Consider the following 18,313-nt stretch of genomic DNA (forward strand, 5'->3'; position numbering starts at 1 on the left):
AAAACAGTGAGCAAGTGTCACTTAAGTGTGCCCAAGTGTTATTTATGGCAACTTGATGGACTCTATTTATTGTGTTTTATGTTATTATACATAAACTGGCCCCTGAGTGAGCCAGAGAGGATGAGAGAGGGAGGGAGAGAGAAACAGAGAGAGAAGTTGCTGATGTAAAAAAAAAAAAAAAAAGCTGCAGGAGTAAGGATATAAAGCCTTGAGACAAGAGGATGCTCCTCTCTCAAACCCGCTGCCATCTCAGTGGTAGAAATGTTGGAGTTGGGGAGGGTCGACTTTGAGGTGACATTGACGCTATGTAGATGAGAGTGAGGATCCTGCGCTCCATGTTACGTCCCTGCTCGCTTCAACTCAGACGGCGGCAGCTCCTTTCCCCGTCTTCTCTCCCCTCCTCTCTTTCAGCACCACTCCTTTCAGGACAGCACCTCGCGCTCAAAGACGCATTTGTTCGCCGTCCTCCCCTCTCAGGATCATATATTTGCTCGCTGTCGTCGGATGCAAAGTTTCCAACCTTGGTTTTATTCTGTGAAAGTGGAAGGAAGTAACTTTTTCTGAAATTTGGATTTTTCCCATCGGGGAAGCAATCTGGAAAATAAAAGGATTTTATTGTAAGTATCCTGCTGCACAGTGTGCATCCTATATGAGTCAGTGATATATTTGTGTTTGCTGATGTACTTATCACAGGCGAGGACCGTTGTGGAATTTGGCGAATGCAGATGCGCTGAATTTGGCAATGTGCGCGGGTGTGCGGCTGCACTTCACTTGATGGCGACGCGAGAGACTCGTCTCACGAGGGTCATTAGCGTGTTTGATCCTTCAGTCCTGCAGCCAAATGTTTCAAAAAATGTCAAATGTTAATTTGTGATCTGCGCAGAAAAAAATGCACACATGATTGCTTGTTCACTAATCCCAATTTGTCTCGAGGGGGTGCGTGTCTTTGAAGTCACATTTTGCATGAACGTAGAATAATTTTTACAGGTTTGATATGAAAATGTCTGAAACTGAACAAGGAAAGATTTGTGACCGTTTTGCCTCACGTTGCTTTTCGCAATTACGCACGCGGGTTAATGGAGAGCGCTTCCTTTCATTCTTTCAACTATGAGCAGATGTTTATTTTGCATTTTAAAAACAAAAATAAATATAAATACATAACGTATATTTTTAAATGCAAACATGCTGAAAACATGTTGTGTGAAAACCTAATTATTTGAATCAATGCTGATTAATTAAGTAAAATAAATATTAAATATTGAAACTCTGTCCCGCAGATATTTGCTGAAAATGTCTATTGAAAAACTCCAGTGAGTTATTCGCCTCTCCAGGTGATTCATTAGACATTACCGCTGCGCCTGACTCCTAAACGTGTTTAATTGCTCTTCTCTTGTACCGGAGCAGAAGGAAGTGGGCCATTGAATTTAGAGCATAATGACTCAAGGACAAGAGCAGGCTCTAAATTTCTGCTAACATGCATTCACTCTAGGCAATTAAAAGTGATTTTTATTGCATGAGAAGTCTTTATTTGATCCCGTGGGGTTCACGGATCGAGAGGCACATTTTTTTCTCTCTCCACCCCTGAAGAAATGTCATGGAATTAGAATGGATGCATGCATATTAATCGTGTAAAATGATATTTTATTAGTAGTATAAAACTTCTTTTTAGCACAGGCCAGCACTACGCCCACCGTAATAAACGTTTCAGTCACATATTTGATTTTAAAATATTTTTACTTCCAGAGAACAAGTGGGAAAAATAATTTCACTTTAATCACATATTTTTCTAGAATGTTAATACATTTAACAATTAAGGCAGAATTACGCGAATAAGTCCTATTGGACACCTGCAGTTTAATTTTATAAAATGTTTCATGAAATATACAGGTACATTTTAATGATCTCACATTTCTCTTTCTTTTTGAATTTTTCTATGTATATTTATACATATATAAATATGTTTTCAGGGTCGCTGGACCGCTGCTGAGCTGCTCCTGATCACTCTCATCACCCCGATTATACGTCTCAGTTATCTGGGAGCTGGGTGCACAGGACGGAGAAGCTGCTGTTTGCCTGGACCGGTGCTGAAACCCCCTCCTCTCCACTGGTCAGGACTAACCCACACGCACAGTGACCATGGCCACCAACGGGACCAAAGCCTCGGACGGACACGTCTTAACGGAGACAGTGAATGACGCGCCCACCACCACCACCACCACCACGCCAAACGACAAACCCAAAACCTTGGTGGTGAAAGTGCAGAAGACGAAAAAAGATATACCCGAGAGAGAAACATGGGGTGGAAAATTTGACTTTCTTCTCTCTTGTGTCGGATACGCAATCGGACTCGGAAATGTCTGGAGATTTCCTTATTTATGTGGAAAAAACGGAGGAGGTAAATCAGGAATTTATGGCGATTTTTTCATTTATCCACACACCAAAAGGAGTGCAAAGATCTCGACATCAATCCTGCCAGTTTGCTCCCGGAGATTTTTAAAAAATTAAAATAAAGCTAAAGTGTATCCCTACCCCCACCATCCAATCCGTGCGTAATTGCGCACAAGCGAAAGCCTGCACTGTGATCTGTGACGCAGCGTGAAACTCCTTTTACCAAATGTGTTATCTGGATGAATATTAATAGTTTCTAATTCACCTTCACTTACACCCCTTTACCTCTCACCTCTCATTCAGGGGCCTTCTTGATTCCCTACTTTTTGACCCTCATATTTGCTGGCATGCCCCTGTTCTTTCTGGAGACGGCTCTTGGTCAGTACACTTCTATTGGAGGGCTTGGAGTGTGGAAGCTGGCCCCCATGTTCAAAGGTAAAAGACACGTTTACGTTATCCTCCCTCAGGCCTTAAACTGTAGTTTTTATGTCAAAATTGGCTGCTTCATGAAAATGAGGTTGATTAACAGACACAGGCACACTCGGAAATCGTGGCTCTTTGTGATTACGTAACAAAGGCCAAAGGTTTACCCTCCTTAAAAGACAACATTTAAATAAATACAACTAATATTTTTATTCTAATTTTACATCAACACAAATATTTAAGATCAATTTAACATCATGCCTGTACTCTTCCATTGTTTCAGGTGTGGGTCTGGCTGCTGCTGTTCTGTCCTTCTGGTTAAATATCTATTACATTGTAATCATTTCCTGGGCTCTTTACTATCTGTACAACTCCTTCACTACTGTGAGTATTTGATATTTATATTTATGCTTTTATAATAAAGGGATGTAATATTAGGACTTTACCTTAAAAAGTGAGGGGAGAAAAAAAATTCAAAAAATCACAAGCGTCTCTTTAAATCAGAACAAATCAGGTTTTTTTCTGTCCTTTTTTTTTTGCCCAGGTTAGTATTTTATTTTTTTTTTTTTTTTGCATAGTAAGCCCTTTAGTTATGTGGCAGGTTCTTTTTGCCAGCACCTCTTATATAAGAGTGCACAGCCCTTAACAGAGTATGACATTTATTACTTCCTTTCCCACATAATTAGCGCCTTACACAAGGTATTGATAAATGCATTTGGCGATGAGGCATTCACTCCTCTGAGAAAAGCATGAAATCTCAATGAGTATTATGGTCTTGGCTGCTCGACAGCCAGGGAGAATGGGACCCGGTGGTGGGAGAGTGGTCCAAGTAAAAAGAGCTGTCTGTGTGATTTTTTTTTCTTTCCCTTTTTTTTTTTCTTTAATTTTCAGGAGCTGCCATGGCAGACTTGTGGCAATCCCTGGAACACAGAGCGCTGCTACACCAACTACAGCATCGCAGACACCAGAAACCTCACCAGCGCTGTGGTGGAGTTCTGGGAGTAAGCTGGACATAAGAGTCTGTTTAGATCACTAGGTTGCTGCAGATTTAAGCTACACAGAAAGGTCATGGTGCCTACTGTGCGTGATAGAGATCAGGGTTGGGGTCTGATGTGGCCATTTGGGTCTAAGGATCCAATGGTTCACCAAATCCCTTAATAATATCCATCTATCTAGATACATCTAAGCAGAAAGAATGTGAGCATACCATAAAAGGCCTCAAACAATCTTAAGAAAAAAAATTTAATAAGAGCAAGAAAAAAAAATTTGTTTAGACATGCGTGCATGCAAGCATGACTTCCCCTGACTGTGGCGCCTTAAAAAAGCTTTAGGGGTGAGAAAATAAAGCCAGGGAGAGGGCTCTTTGTGAGTATCCAGACATGTGTGTGCATATTTGTGTGAGCACCCATGCGTGCAGCATGTATGAGATCGAGGATGCATTTGTGCGTTGTAGTAAGACCACTTTACTCCTTCCCTGCAGACGTAACATGCACCAGCTGACCGATGGCCTGGAGAAGCCCGGGGAGGTCAGGATCCCACTGGCTATCACTCTCGCCATTGCATGGGTGTTTGTCTATTTCTGCATCTGGAAGGGGGTCAGCTGGACTGGCAAAGTAAGTATAGGGAGAGGGAAGGGACAGAAACAAAGTGGGAAAATAAAATCCAATTATGAATTGAATTTGGATCATCTTTGTGGTCAAGGTCGTCAAATTGGCACAATGACACTTGGGGTAATTGTTCAAATGAAAGGATCACATGACTTCTTCATGCTAGTGTAGGATGAGCTGAAATCCATTCAATGACACTGTTTTCTTAATTTTAGAAGCGTTACTGTCATGAAATATTTCAAAATCATATAAAACAACATTGCCATAACACCCTAAATATGACAACCACCTTCACGTTCCACAAAGGGATACAAAGGCCTAAAAGCCACAAAACCAAATGTTTGTGATCAGCATTTTTCTTACTTAATGTCAGGTTGTTGTTTTTTTAAGTTATTGCAGATTCAGCCTTTTTAAAACATAACAGTGTCAGTGACATCTGTTCATTTCTTATTCAGTCGACATGCTCTCATGAATGATCTGAACTGTGTTGGCTTTGATAGCACAGTGTGAAATTAGTTTGGTTAAGGAGGGAAATAGTGCACTGGAAGTGTGCTGAACCCAACCATTCTGGGGTCAACTTGCCTCCGGGGAATGGCTGACTAGGTCACTGTGCTGCACTGTGCTGCGGGGATGGCGCCACAGTACTGTAACACTGTTCATGATGAGTTGAACAACTTAGCAGTTTTCACTTCTTCTGCAGTCGTGTTGCCTCGCAGAGCACATATTCCGAGCAAAGTAATGCTCGCTAACAGTGCGATTGATACATTAGTTTTGGCTTATAGAAGGCAATTTTCTGTTTTTTCTGACAGTAACTTTGTGTCCCACAGGTGGTGTACTTCTCAGCCACTTACCCTTACTTCATGCTGTTCATCCTGTTTTGCCGTGGCATCAGTCTGCCTGGTGCATTTGATGGAATCCTCTTCTATATCACACCAGACTTTGAGAAGCTGAAGCAGTCTGAGGTATGCTCTCTGTTCTGAGCTTAGATGTCTTAAAACAGTCTCTGTTCAGGAACACATATAGCTCTCTGCTGACCGCCAAAATAAAGGTGGCTGCAGAGGATAAGCTGAGCCCCGGTAGGAGGTGTTCTGGCTTTTTGGGGCAGAGTTGTTTATGGGGTGGAATTAAACCATAGAGGTCCCTTACTATACCTGTATAGTCATTTAGGTCAGTGAGTGTCCAGCATTAATACTGACACTCACAGAAAATGTATATTTTACAATCACTGTTAATCTATCAGTGTATGTTGCAAATATTTAGCCTTGAGCAGCTGAACAACATGATCATAAAAATGCCTATCTATAGTCAGATGCAGGCTAATTATAAAGCATATTGCTGAGGTGGTCTCACACACAGCTGTTTAAAGGCCAAAGCATGCCAGTGGCATTCAGGCTGATACATCAATGTCCAGAAATATAAAATCCTATATGATCTTATTGATTTTTTTTGGATGATACTATGATTTATTCCATACTGATTGTGAATACATGAGTTAGCCACCTCATTAAAGCTCAAGAAGAAGATGAGATGAGGCTAGATGAGGTGTGGAGAGACATCATTAGACAAGGCAAGGTCTCGCTGAGTTAAGTCGATCAAGAGGGGATGCAGTGGGATCAGAGTGGATCAGATAGGGCCGAGTGCAACAAGGCAGCACTGCCATTACTGCAAATGTTTACAAGAATGCAATAATGCACGTGGCTTAATCAGCCCATCTAGCTAAATTAGCTGAAAATGCCAAAGGTCATAACAATAGTAAAATAAAATGATTCCAAGGCCATTTTTAACAACAAAATATCTCTATTTGGCATTAGCTTTGCATCTTACATGTCTACACCTGGTTATTTTAACATATTTTTGTTTATCTTGGTGCTCCAGGTGTGGCTGGATGCTGCCACTCAGATCTTCTTTTCCTACGGGCTGGGATTAGGCTCTCTGATCGCTCTTGGTAGCTACAATCCCTTCAACAACAACGTATACAGGTAGGTGAATATATAATGTTGCATTTCAAGTTTATTTACCACATGGATTTAATACCTGCGTCTAGCACCGGTCACTCACGTGTTTATTTTATTTATTGATTGATTTTTTATTTATTTATTTATTTTTTTTTTTGAGGAGACTGTGCAGTTGTGTCGCCCTGGGATTATTTTTGGTTTCCTGGCAACATACTGTCTGCTGCACCTTCTATTTTGGGACCATTTGAGCCTCCAGCTGTATCAGTCGTTTCATTATTTTGGCTCTACCCTCTGTTTTACACGCATGTTAGGCACAGATGTTTGGTTTGCCTCAGCCTCTGTCACATTGTCGGATAAACACTGGTCTGCAGCCCAACTACGTACCTAAATGGTTCCAACTATTTTGATACGGCAGGAGCTCACTGCCATTTTAACAGAATGGGTCAATATAAATGCATTTAGCCGCTGTGTTACTGCAGGATGCAAAATGGCTCTCCGCCGTCCCTTCCCCCCACGCCTCCCGACAATGTGTGACGGGTTGATAAGGAATTGATATAGGCGTGACAATGGCTGCCTTGTGCTTTGTCTCTCCCCTACAGAGATTCTGTCATTGTCTGCTGCATCAACTCCTTTACCAGCATGTTCGCCGGCTTTGTCATCTTCTCCATCGTGGGATTCATGGCCAACGTAACAAAGAGACCCATCGCTGATGTGGCAGCCTCAGGTAATTGCAATCAATGTTGAAACTCGATAGTGACAATTGGCACAGGCAAGAGATGCGATGGGAAAAATTAGCCCTTGAAATTGCTAGATGTTATTCTTCCAGTCAGAAAGGGAAGCTTTTAGCTTGTCACTGGATGTCAGCTCTGATACCTGGGTTTATTGGAAAGAAAAAATGCTCAGTGATTCCACAAAACTCTCTGTTCTTTGGAAACACTCAAGTTTGACTTTCAGCATTGGGACTTTTTTCTCCCAAGGACACTTTGGATTTGAAACCCAGTAGTGCCTCCAAGAGGGGGGCAATGCCCAATTGCTACCCCCCTCCTGTCTGTGAGAGGCTGTGGCACACTCATTTCTTAAGCCAGCATGAAAGTATCCTGTGAAACTAGACAACGTAAGGCATCCATTGGTACCAACCTTGTCGGCATAGCTTGTTGAGAAAGAGCCTAAATAACGCTCAAAAGTTGGACTGCATTTTGGCAAAGGAACAACTGGCATAGGCTTTTTCACAAGGCTACTTTGAACTCTCACCTCAAGATATCAGATTGAAAATTGGTCCTATAAGTACCCTTGAGTCGCCCTAAACTTGAGAAGGCTTGTTCCCAGTAAATGTATTCTTCCTTACAAACAGTGCACTCCTTCAAATTAAAGCTCGATATTTATCTTTTTGAGGAAAGGGACATGTAGGTTATTTGATAATGAGTCGCCTCACACATGCAGATACATAAAATAGGATTGTTGTGGAATTCAAAATGTTAACTGTGCCAGTGTTTTCAACTAGCCAAAATACTTCAACAACATAATCAAATACCTGAAATTATGGCTCATTGTTTTGGTGTTCCACCCCAAGATTTTCAGTGGGCCCATGTGGCCATCCCCTATGAAAATTTTCTGGGGGCGCCAATGCTAAAATCCAGAGCAACAGTTACTTTCATTATATCAGCATATGCATGTTTAAAATGGTGGACAATACATTTTTAAATGATCTTAACATTTCCCTTTGCGCTCTTTTTCCATGCATCTTATATTGGTGTCAACGTGTCTGTAACATTTGTCTTTGTCAGGACCTGGCCTGGCATTTTTGGCTTATCCTGAGGCCGTGACCCAGCTCCCCATCTCTCCTCTCTGGGCCATACTCTTCTTCTCCATGCTGCTGATGCTGGGAATCGACAGCCAGGTAACCCAATGAGAATGGTCTCAGTGGTGTTTTTTTTAACCATATTCATATAGCAAAGTTATGATGTTCCAGCAAGGTTGATATTCATTTGGATTCAGTTGTGTCAGGATACAAACCTTCCTTATGTGTTGCTGCCATATAAAACCATTTACTAAAACCTTAGGTAATTAGTGTTGTTCTTACTCTTTCATTCATGAGAGTTAATTCTATCTCTTAGAAACTGACCTGTTTTTATTGTGACAGCAGCGTTGTGTTACGTAACACAGTCTTGATGTGACTCTGCAATCTCTCCAGTTCTGCACTGTGGAGGGCTTTATCACTGCACTGGTTGATGAATTCCCTCACATTCTCCGAAAACGCAGAGAGATCTTCATTGCAGTCGTCTGCCTTATTTCTTATGTCATTGGACTGTCCAACATCACACAGGTAAATACTTCTTTCTTATCGGATAATCCACCAACTCTCAGAGACTTTACAGGGCAGTTAGTTCAAAAACGCTCACAACAGCCTGCGACTAAATGACAAGGTTGATATCTGTTGCCGTATTCAGGTCAATATTGAGTCTGCGTTTCTCCAGTTAATCACCTAATTACACTTTCATCTCTATAGGGATTCGCCCTTCTTTCATAATATTTGCAGAATCCAGTAAAAACACTGCACAAGCTCACCTTTAATCAATTGAGTGAAGACTTAAAATATTTCCTTTGCAGGCATCAACACGCCTTTGTTCTTTTATATTTAGCATTTCTGATGTTGGCATTGTCACAGAAAATAAAACATCCTCCACAGACTTGTGAGCATCCCACAACACAACAGTGATGTGACCTTAGCAGCTGACCACTAACCTGCAAGACTGTTAACTCAGCTAGATTGTTACCTCAGCTTGCCAAGTGGCCCTCATGGTATCCAGAACATCTCAGTGAAAAGGTCATGGGGTCATTTTCCCTCTGAGGATTCAATTTTCTAGTTAAAGTGGTTCAGGTCACTTAGCACCATGTTCCAGTCTGCAAACATGAAACAACATGAAACAAAGGATCACAGCCAGGATTTCATTTAACTTAACCCGCTAGCTGCTGGACCAAAGGATGATGCTACAGTCTGTTGGTTTGTCTGCTCATTTGTTCGTCTGTCCAACATTTTGGTCCAGAGGAAGATACCTCATGCCTACAGACCAGATTGACATGGAATTCATTATTTTGATTTCTTCACACGGCTCACAATATGGAGGTGGCAGAGCCAGTGGCTATCAGCCAATGGTGCTAACAGCACAAACAGTGCTAACAAGAGCACAGTTCTGCAAGAGCTAATCTGGGGGAAAACAGAGACTGGGCGCTACGCTAACGCTGTCCCAATATCAGTTGTAACTGCCATATGAACACCATGTGAGCGCTGTGCAGTGTGGCAGTGTTTAGCCACTCAGTGGGATACACATTTAAGACTAACATGCAAGCACAGGTGGACCGTTTACTACAAACATGAACAGAGGAACTAAGACCACAACACAGAGAGAGAGAGCGCAACTTCACTCTCTGCTCACAATACCATTACTCCACTATATCTGTACATAGTAAATAGTTTTTGCTGCTATATTACTGTTCTTAATGTCATATTGAGCTCCTGTAATGGTGCCCCTACATGATTCCTAAAGGTTTTGAGGACCACCTGAGCTACTGTCTAGTCTAGCACCACCATCAGGCCAAAAGTTACCCTTGACTAACACTCAGGTCCATATCATGGAATCTTAAATGGCTTTTTTCCATTAAATGTCTTGTGTATATTCATGGTCCACAGAGGATAACACTTCATGCTTTTGGTGACCCCTGATCTTTCTGCTCAACCCAGTCTCATTCCGAAGTTGTCGAAATCCAGCGCTTAGGCACTTAGTTGCGGCATCAAACACTGATGAAAAAAGCCGTCCTTTAACGTTGGCATGATACGTTCAATGGCATCAGGGAGAAATGCAATGGGACAAGAACAACAGTTAATGCGACGAAAGTCCGACTTTGGCGGTTGGGAGGGGTAATGGATGGGTCCAACAAACAATGACTTTCACCCAGGAGAGCACTGTCCGCGTCCCAGAAGATCATAAAGCCAAACCCTGTTCTTTTTTCCTAAACCTACCCGCATGATTTTGTTGCCTAAACAAAAAGCGTTAGTTCGGTTGTACGGATGTAGTGCATTTATTTTGAAAGAGACTGTATGTAAACATTAAATTTCCTGTGAAGTGTATTTTTAAAGAGGACAATGAATTTAACAGAAAGAACTTGACATGGTGTCCCAGAACGTCAACAACCAACACACCCAGGATACCTTTCACGTTGTATCTGGATGTGGAAAGTCCATGACCAAGTGTCGATATGTGACAAAGTCAGAGAGAGAAGGCATTGTTCTGCTGGTGCCACTTTCAGGCCACAATTTCTATTTAACTGAAAACTTTCATACTCTAGGGGGCAGATAGCCATGAAATATCGCTCTAAACACATTCATGCTCCTCAGAGAATGAACCATTTTGTGCATTTCTTCACCTCTAGCACTTCCTCAAATGTCAAACTGCCACTTTTGCAATCAAAATGTCTGATAATATAGCTGGCAGATTGCCATGAATCTTGCTAAGATATTGAACAAGCTCTGTCCGTAGGTCCAAATTTCCTAAGGTCAAATACACTGTAATATTTTCATTATATTTCAATCTACTCTGTTGGTTTAAAACCAATTATGATGTTAATGAAATATTTAAGAGTGTCAGAAATAAGCACTGGCCACTATACTTGATCATTAGAATATTACCACGAGGATGCTGTTTACTTAATCTCTATGGGTTATTTATATAAAATTAAAACAATATATTTTTTAATTCCATTGATCTGCTGTTGGGCGGCACGGTGGTGTGGTGGTTACCACTCTCGCCTCACAGCAAGAGGGTTGCTGGATCTCCCCATGTCAGCGTGGGTTCTCTCCGGGCACTCCGGCTTCCTCCCACAGTCCAAAGACATGCAGGTTAATTGATAACTCTAAATTGTCCGTAGGTGTGAATGTGAGTGTGAATGGTTGTCTGTCTCTATGTGTCAGCCCTGCGATAGTCTGGCGACCTGCCCAGGATGTACCCTGCCTCTCGCCCAATGTCAGCTGGGATAGGCTCCAGCCCCCCCGTGACCCTCAAGAGGATGAAGCGGTTAGAAGATGAAGATGAAGATGAATGGTCTGCTGTCATCTCCCAGCATTTTATAACATGATAATTGAGCCATATTTTTAAAAAGTCAGCATTGATTCTTACTGCTCTTTATCAGACTACAGGCAGCAGGTCATAAGAGTTGTTTCAAGTATGTTCTTTATAATTTTTGAAAAGCATCACCCCACAAATTCCTGCTGGCTAAAGTGAAGACATTTTTGTGAAGAGGCCTCTGTTTCTGCATATTTGTGAGCTACAAATGACAGAATCACTGCAGGCCAAGGTCGTGTTTGCAAATGACACTCCGAGACCCTGCATTGTGCCCTTTCTTCTGCCAAAGTGGATATCCATCATGCCACACGCGCAGTCCAGTTAATATGAGACAGTTACCCTAACCGCTACTCCAGGCACTATAAAGCTTCCAGCATATCAAGCTTCACAAAGTAGAAGTTGACAAACTGTAGCAGGTCCCTTTTGAGCTGGTCTCCATGACGTTCTGATTGCCATAGAGATGGTGGACAGGCATGAAATATTCCAAGGAGATGCTTGGTCTATACTGGTCCTGCCTTTCACAGTTTTCACCAGAAAGTCTCAAATTCTGTCCTCACCAATGAAACATCACTAACACTTACCAGCCACAGCCGCCGGTCCCCTCACCCTTGATGTTATTCCACTTCACCGATTTAGTACTGCACATCCAATACTATAATTGCTTCTTCGACGATTTCCTCTTTGCCTTCATCTGTCTTATTTTTGTTTGTTTTCTGCTTCTCTCCTTTTACAGGGTGGACTGTACGTGTTTAAGCTATTTGACTACTACTCAGCTAGTGGCATGTGCCTGCTCTTCCTGGTCTTCTTTGAGTGCGTCTCAATTTCATGGTTTTATGGTGAGCCACACTCAGGAATCTTCTTGAGGATTTTTTTTCCATCTAAAGTCTTTTGTTGTTGAAATTTCAACATCTAACATCTAAACTAGAAACATATCTGAAATTATAAATTATGGAGCACATCTCTAGTCCCACAATATGATAACTAAAACTGTATTTGTCCTGCTTTATCTCTGGTTCCAGGTGTGAACAAATTCTACGAGAACATTGAAGAAATGATTGGATACAAGCCCTGTCTGTGGTGGAAGGCCTGCTGGGTCGTTTTCACTCCACTCATTGTGGCTGTAAGTGATACCTGTGGGTGCATAATGTTTTGGCCACCAACAGGGAAAATAGCACCCCATCAAGGACTTAATTAGCGCTTGTGGGGTCTCAGTGGAAGCTATATATTGATAGTGAATGCTATAATCTCTGTCTATATGCAAACCATGCTATGATTTTTTGTGTCAATTTAGCTTGATGGTTGTATGTAAGAGACCAAAAGCAGTGCAATTGCTTTTACTTTATAACTTGCACTTGATGCAATGATTGGCTTAATCAACTATCAGGGCCACTGGTAGACTAAGTGCCCCTCCAGTGAAGAAAACATGATGCAGTGCCCTCTTGAGTGCTCTTCCAGTGAAGACAACAAGATGTAGTGTCCTCTAGAGTGCTCTTCCAGTGAAGACAACAAGATGTAGTGTCCTCTAGAGTGCTCTTCCAGTGAAGACAAGGTGATGCAGTGCTCTCTAGGGCACCCGTCCAGTGAAAATAACAAGATGTAGTGTCATCTCTAGACATAGTGTCCTCTCGAGATGTAGTGTCCTCTAGAGTGCCCGTCCAGTGAAGACAACAAGATGTAGTGTCCTCTAGAGTGCTCTTCCAGTGAAGACAAAGTGATGCAGTGCTCTCTAGGGCACCCGTCCAGTGAAAATAACAAGATGTAGTGTCATCTCTAGACGTAGTGTCCTCTCGAGATGTAGTGTCCTCTAGAGTGCCCGTCCAGTGAAGACAACAAGATGTAGTGTCCTCTAGAGATGTAGTGTCCTCGAGTGCCCTTCCAGTGAAGAAAACGGGATGTAGTGTCCTCTAGAGATGTAGTGTCCTCTAGAGTGCTCTTTCAGTGAAGACAAGATGTAGTGTCCTCTAGAGTGCTCTTCCAGTGAAGAAAACGGGATGTAGTGTCCTCTAGAGTGCCCTTCCAGTGAAGAAAATGAGATGCAGTGTCCTCTAGAGTGCCCTTCCAGTGAAGACAAGATGTAGTGTCCTCTAGAGATGTAGTGTCCTCTAGAGTGCCCTTCCAGTGAAGACAACAAGATGTAGTGTCCTCTAGAGATGTAGTGTCCTCTAGAGTGCTCTTCCAGTGAAGAAAACGGGATGTAGTGTCCTCTAGAATGCCTCTCCAAAGAATTGTTCTCTAGAGTGCACTTCTAGAGAAGAAAACAAGATGTAGTGTCCTTTAGTGTGCCTTTCCAGTGGAGAAAACATTATGAAGAAAACATGATGCAGAGTCCTCTAGGGTGCCCTTGCAGTGTTGTATAGGCTGCCCTACATGCTAGAATACTTTCTGTGCTCTGGTGCCCTTTTTATTGTTTTCACCTGTGCCCCTCAGACAGTCTGAGTTTGCCACTGGTCGCTGCTTTATATACTTTATTAGCATTACTTTTAACATACCTTCATAGAGTACTTCACAAAGTGTGCCTCTGTTAGTTAAATGTCAAAACATGATGATAAAGGTGCTGAGATCTATTTCCTTGTCCCTCTTGTCCAGGGAGTCTTCTTGTTCAGTGCAGTGCAGATGGTTCCCCTCACCATGGGTGACTATGTGTTCCCAGCCTGGGGCCAGGGGGTTGGGTGGTGCATGGCCCTCTCCTCCATGACCCTCATCCCTGGCTACATGGGCTACATGTTCCTCACACTCAAAGGCACATACAAAGAGGTAAGATCAATGGGAATTCAGTCGAATAGCTGCTGTTGTTTACTTGAATGCTGTATCTGCTCCAAAGCAATGAATACTTGAAATAAAAAGGGGGCAAAGTCACCAGATGCTCATATCAGATAGTACAGATATCTGATAAATGCAAATAAAATCTAAATACAATCTATAAACATACACTTAAAGGAAATGTTATTAACTATACATATGTATACAGGTATATAAACACCAAGAGTTTTAGTTGGTGTGGTGCAAATACGATAGCTGCAGATTTCCCAAAGCATCACTGCACCCAGCTTGGAGAATTTCATACATCTATTAACTGATTTGAATTTTAATCTGCAGTCGGCAGCGAGGCAGGCTCTGTGTAAGAGTTTCAAGTGGATTACTTGGTATGCAAGATTTTTGGCTCAAATATATTACTACATACTGTATGATAGACCACTCAACACAGAGACACAGTGGTGTATTTAGACAGTGCTGCTGTTTTGTGAGGATAATGTAATGTCATACAAGCCCTGAGGATTTTACAGTCAGTTTTAACCATGAGTGGAAGTTTGAATGGACATTTAAGGTCACCCTGCCCATTTTTTACCAACAGTCTGGCTCAAATATGTTTACCAGAATGCACTCATCCAGGATTTATATCATCCTCACTTACATTTACAACATTTGCATAATGGCTGGCAATGAATGTAGCACCTGGAATGTAATTTAGCAGCAAAAAGACTCTTCACACTGATGTTAAAATGCTCAGCTTAGCCCAGTGTGATTTGCTCCGTGCATTATGACTGCACTGTGATTTTGTAATGAGCAAACACATAGGCATGCTGGGTAAAGACTTGATAAATTGCCATGAAGAGCAGCACAGTGATAAAAGGATTAGTAAAATAGAGTTTCTAATGAGTTCTGTTAAACAATTTCAGATGCCTTTTTTGCTACAGCAGCCACTGAGTTCTCAATAAATTACATTAATTTGTATGCAGCAGAATGGCGCACTGCATTTTTTATTGATCTGATGATCCTAATCAATGGCACCTTTTCCGGCATTCCATTTACATTAAGAGCGCTTTGATTTGCAGTCATCCACAATGCAATGAACAATAATCGCGCATCTATACGGTCCGTGGTGACAGATATAGCTTTATAGCCACCACTGACGGAATAAATGGGCCATAATTGCAGGCAGTGCAACAGAGACCGTCAGAGGCGATGTGCAGGTGTCAGATCCTGCAGTACCAGCTGATGGCTGATTGTCTAATTGTAGCAATCAGCCAGCTGATTAGTGCTCTGCACCCAGGCGGATGCTTAGTTTCACAAACACTCCATGTGAATGCCTACAGTGCCGCAGAATCCCAGGTCCAACACAACTCATAGTTTAGAACCTTTAGAAGATTTGCTAAGTTGGTATGGTTTGGTTTGGTTTTGTGGGCTCAGCACAGCCCAGTCATGAAGTGAAAATGTTGGCATTGTACGTTTCTGCAAAGCACGGATATGTTGCATTTGTATGTTTCATATGAATCATAGTATAATCGTAGTTTTGATTACACATATGTTAGCTGACTTTGTCATTGGGAGGTAACACCTGGGCAAAACAGCTGCTGAGCTAAAGACCACTGCAGACCACTGTTTGAGACCAACAAACAAAAAATTTGAGTGTTTCTAGCAAGAAATTGGTTGCATTTTCAGCCATGATTGTGGCACAGAAACTGGGTGTTTTTCATCGACTGTATAGAATAATGGACCTAGCTACCTGACATCACCCATTGGTTTGTGGACTCACGTTTTGAGGCTTTGAGCATTTGGACAAGAGGGTGGAGCTATGATGAAGCGAAGGGTGGTTCTGACTCATGGACTGTAGCGATGCCTCGCAGACAGCCTGACACTCAAACGGAACCAGCCTTACTCTCATACCCTTGTACAGTTGTCAGGAATGTTGAAATTAGCTGTAGACCAAATCTATTTTTTGTTTCAGGCTGTAAACATGTTAATGTCTGCTTTAGAGTCAGGCAATTTAACAAGAGGGTCTGCAGGGATTGACTAGCTTTTGGAGCCAGCCTCAAGTGGCCACTACAGGAACTGCAGTTTTTGGCACTTGTTTAATTTCTGAGCCCCAAAGGTTGCTGCTTGGCCCAGTGGTTGCCTTGTTCTTTAGCGAGACATAAGCAGAATTTCCAGGCATGGTTGAGGCACCAAAACCGTGTATTTTAAGGCAAAACATGAACTTTTCCTAACCGTAACCAGGTGTAATTTGGGCCAAAACATTGCCACATTAACCATAGCGCTTTTAAAAATGAAATGAAGTGTATGCTAACATTTATTCTGGTGATTGGGTTGCTCAGCAAGTTTGGCCCATGAAGCATTTATTCAACCTCTTTTTAACAACATAAGTCAATTAAGAACCAATTCTCATCTACAATAATGACATGAGGCAGCAATAAAAGGCAAGCTGATACAAGACATTCAAACATAGAGGCAGCTGGTACAATAAAAAAAAAAAAAAAAAAAAAACAGACAAAATTAAAACATCACAATATATACACATTTGGATTGTGTTCAGTATTTCTGCCTGAGATTATTTGGAAAAAGTAGATTTTCCTTCTCCTCATGACCAGTTAAGTGGTATACAGTCTATACAATAACAGTATGTACAGTGATCCAGAGAAGGTGCAGTGGTCAGAGACTATAGCTCGTATTGAGTTATTAAAGGAGGGTAATGTAATGGAGGTGTGGTGTTTTAGCATCTTTAGTAACTCATTCCAGTCACTTAAAGCACCAATTTGGGATGAGTGATGGCCAAAGGGGGTACGGACCTTTGGAATAACCACACTTCTATATTTGCTAGAGCGTAAACTGCAGTTACTGTCAGAGAAATTGAATAGTGGGTGTAGATATGGAGGGGTTTTGCCAATGATAGTTTTATAGATGAACTGATATCAGAAGATCTGTCGCCTGATGTGAAGTGAGATCAAGCTGTATATTTTCATAGAACAATATATCACATTAGAGAAACTGTGCGTCTTTACTGAAAGTATCTTATAGAAAGTTTACACGAAGAGCCCAAGGGTGCGCATTCATCAAGCTCACAGCTGTACTGCTGCTGGTGTTTTATGATACAGCTTACAGCTTTGATCACAAACTTTGCAGCTGTTTGGTGCTAATGGTGTCTCATTGTAATCTCAACAGCATCAGTGATATCTGTGCTTCACCATTTCAGCGTCTGCGGATGATGATCAAACCTTTGACACTGGTGAAGGCTCAGGAAAATGGCCCGGACCAGCAGACAGAGAACCAGAATCAGAACCCTGCCAACGAGGAAGCCTACATCTAGAAACTTCTGCCTGTCTCTCTCTCTGTCTCGACGGCCAGACTGGCGATCTACACAGATAAAAAAAAACATAATCAAGGTTGGGAACGACCACCAGACTTCCATGTCTGCTTTTATTCACCTACCTCCTGGGGACACGTGAGACCAACCTGATTACAGTTATTTTTAGGGTTTTTTCTGTTTGTTTATTTGTATAATACAGAGTTATAAAAACCTACGAGGAGAAAACAAACTACCCAGCAAAATTGTTGTGATATTATGAATTTCATTATGCAAAAAAAGTTAGTCTTTATAGAAGAGGAAATGTGACTTAGGAATTACTGTATATTGAATATATAATTTAAATTTGGAGGCCCGCGTTGATTCAATAGTATTGTGCTACCTTGAAGATATTAATTAATCTACTAAACTACATTTACTGTACAAAGAAAAATATTGGTTAAATGCATTTTGCTTGTACATGAAATAAATACATAAAAATGAATGCAGTGTAGTAGGTGAAAAAAATGCAATTTGAAAGTTTGTAAAAGTGAAAACTGAATATTGACCAATTTATGGCAAAGACAATATGGGAATGTGCAACAGGTAAGGCCAAATCTGCTTGTATGTGTAAAATATAATTTAGCCAGACTATCACTCCCTTGCAGGATCCTGCAGTTCGCCTGAAATGTTTACCACCCATGTTTGGGGCTACCTTTGAAAAGCACAAGTACAGTATGAAATTTTGAAGCGTCCAACTTTTTA

At 41.6% G+C, this 18,313-nt stretch overlaps 1 protein-coding gene across 1 annotated transcript; it reads left to right on the forward strand.

The window, feature by feature from the left end:
• The first annotated feature begins 213 nt into the window (after positions 1-213).
• On the forward strand, positions 214-18,054 carry slc6a1b (solute carrier family 6 member 1b). The gene is made up of 15 exons (XM_049588998.1): positions 214-617; positions 1,968-2,395; positions 2,692-2,823; positions 3,095-3,195; positions 3,703-3,812; positions 4,292-4,424; positions 5,246-5,380; positions 6,294-6,397; positions 6,973-7,097; positions 8,158-8,270; positions 8,565-8,696; positions 12,224-12,326; positions 12,510-12,610; positions 14,077-14,244; positions 17,459-18,054. The coding sequence occupies exons 2-15, from the start codon at positions 2,137-2,139 to the stop codon at positions 17,570-17,572; spliced, it is 1,830 nt and encodes a 609-aa protein (XP_049444955.1). The 5' UTR covers positions 214-617; positions 1,968-2,136; the 3' UTR covers positions 17,573-18,054.
• Positions 18,055-18,313: the final 259 nt, after the last annotated feature.

Source organism: Epinephelus fuscoguttatus, linkage group LG1 (assembly GCF_011397635.1).
Source record: "Epinephelus fuscoguttatus linkage group LG1, E.fuscoguttatus.final_Chr_v1".
Lineage (NCBI taxonomy): Eukaryota > Metazoa > Chordata > Actinopteri > Perciformes > Serranidae > Epinephelus > Epinephelus fuscoguttatus.

What these genes read in the sequence shown, in the direction of transcription:
- slc6a1b (XM_049588998.1), top strand. Translation starts at nt 2,137, where the DNA reads ATGGCCACCAACGGGACCAAAGCCTCGGACGGACACGTCTTAACGGAG. An exon ending in AGAAGCTGAAGCAGTCTGAG is followed by an intron (nt 5,381 to 6,293) that starts GTATGCTCTCTG and finishes TTGGTGCTCCAG; the next exon opens with GTGTGGCTGGATGCTGCCAC. An exon ending in GACTGTCCAACATCACACAG is followed by an intron (nt 8,697 to 12,223) that starts GTAAATACTTCT and finishes CTCCTTTTACAG; the next exon opens with GGTGGACTGTACGTGTTTAA.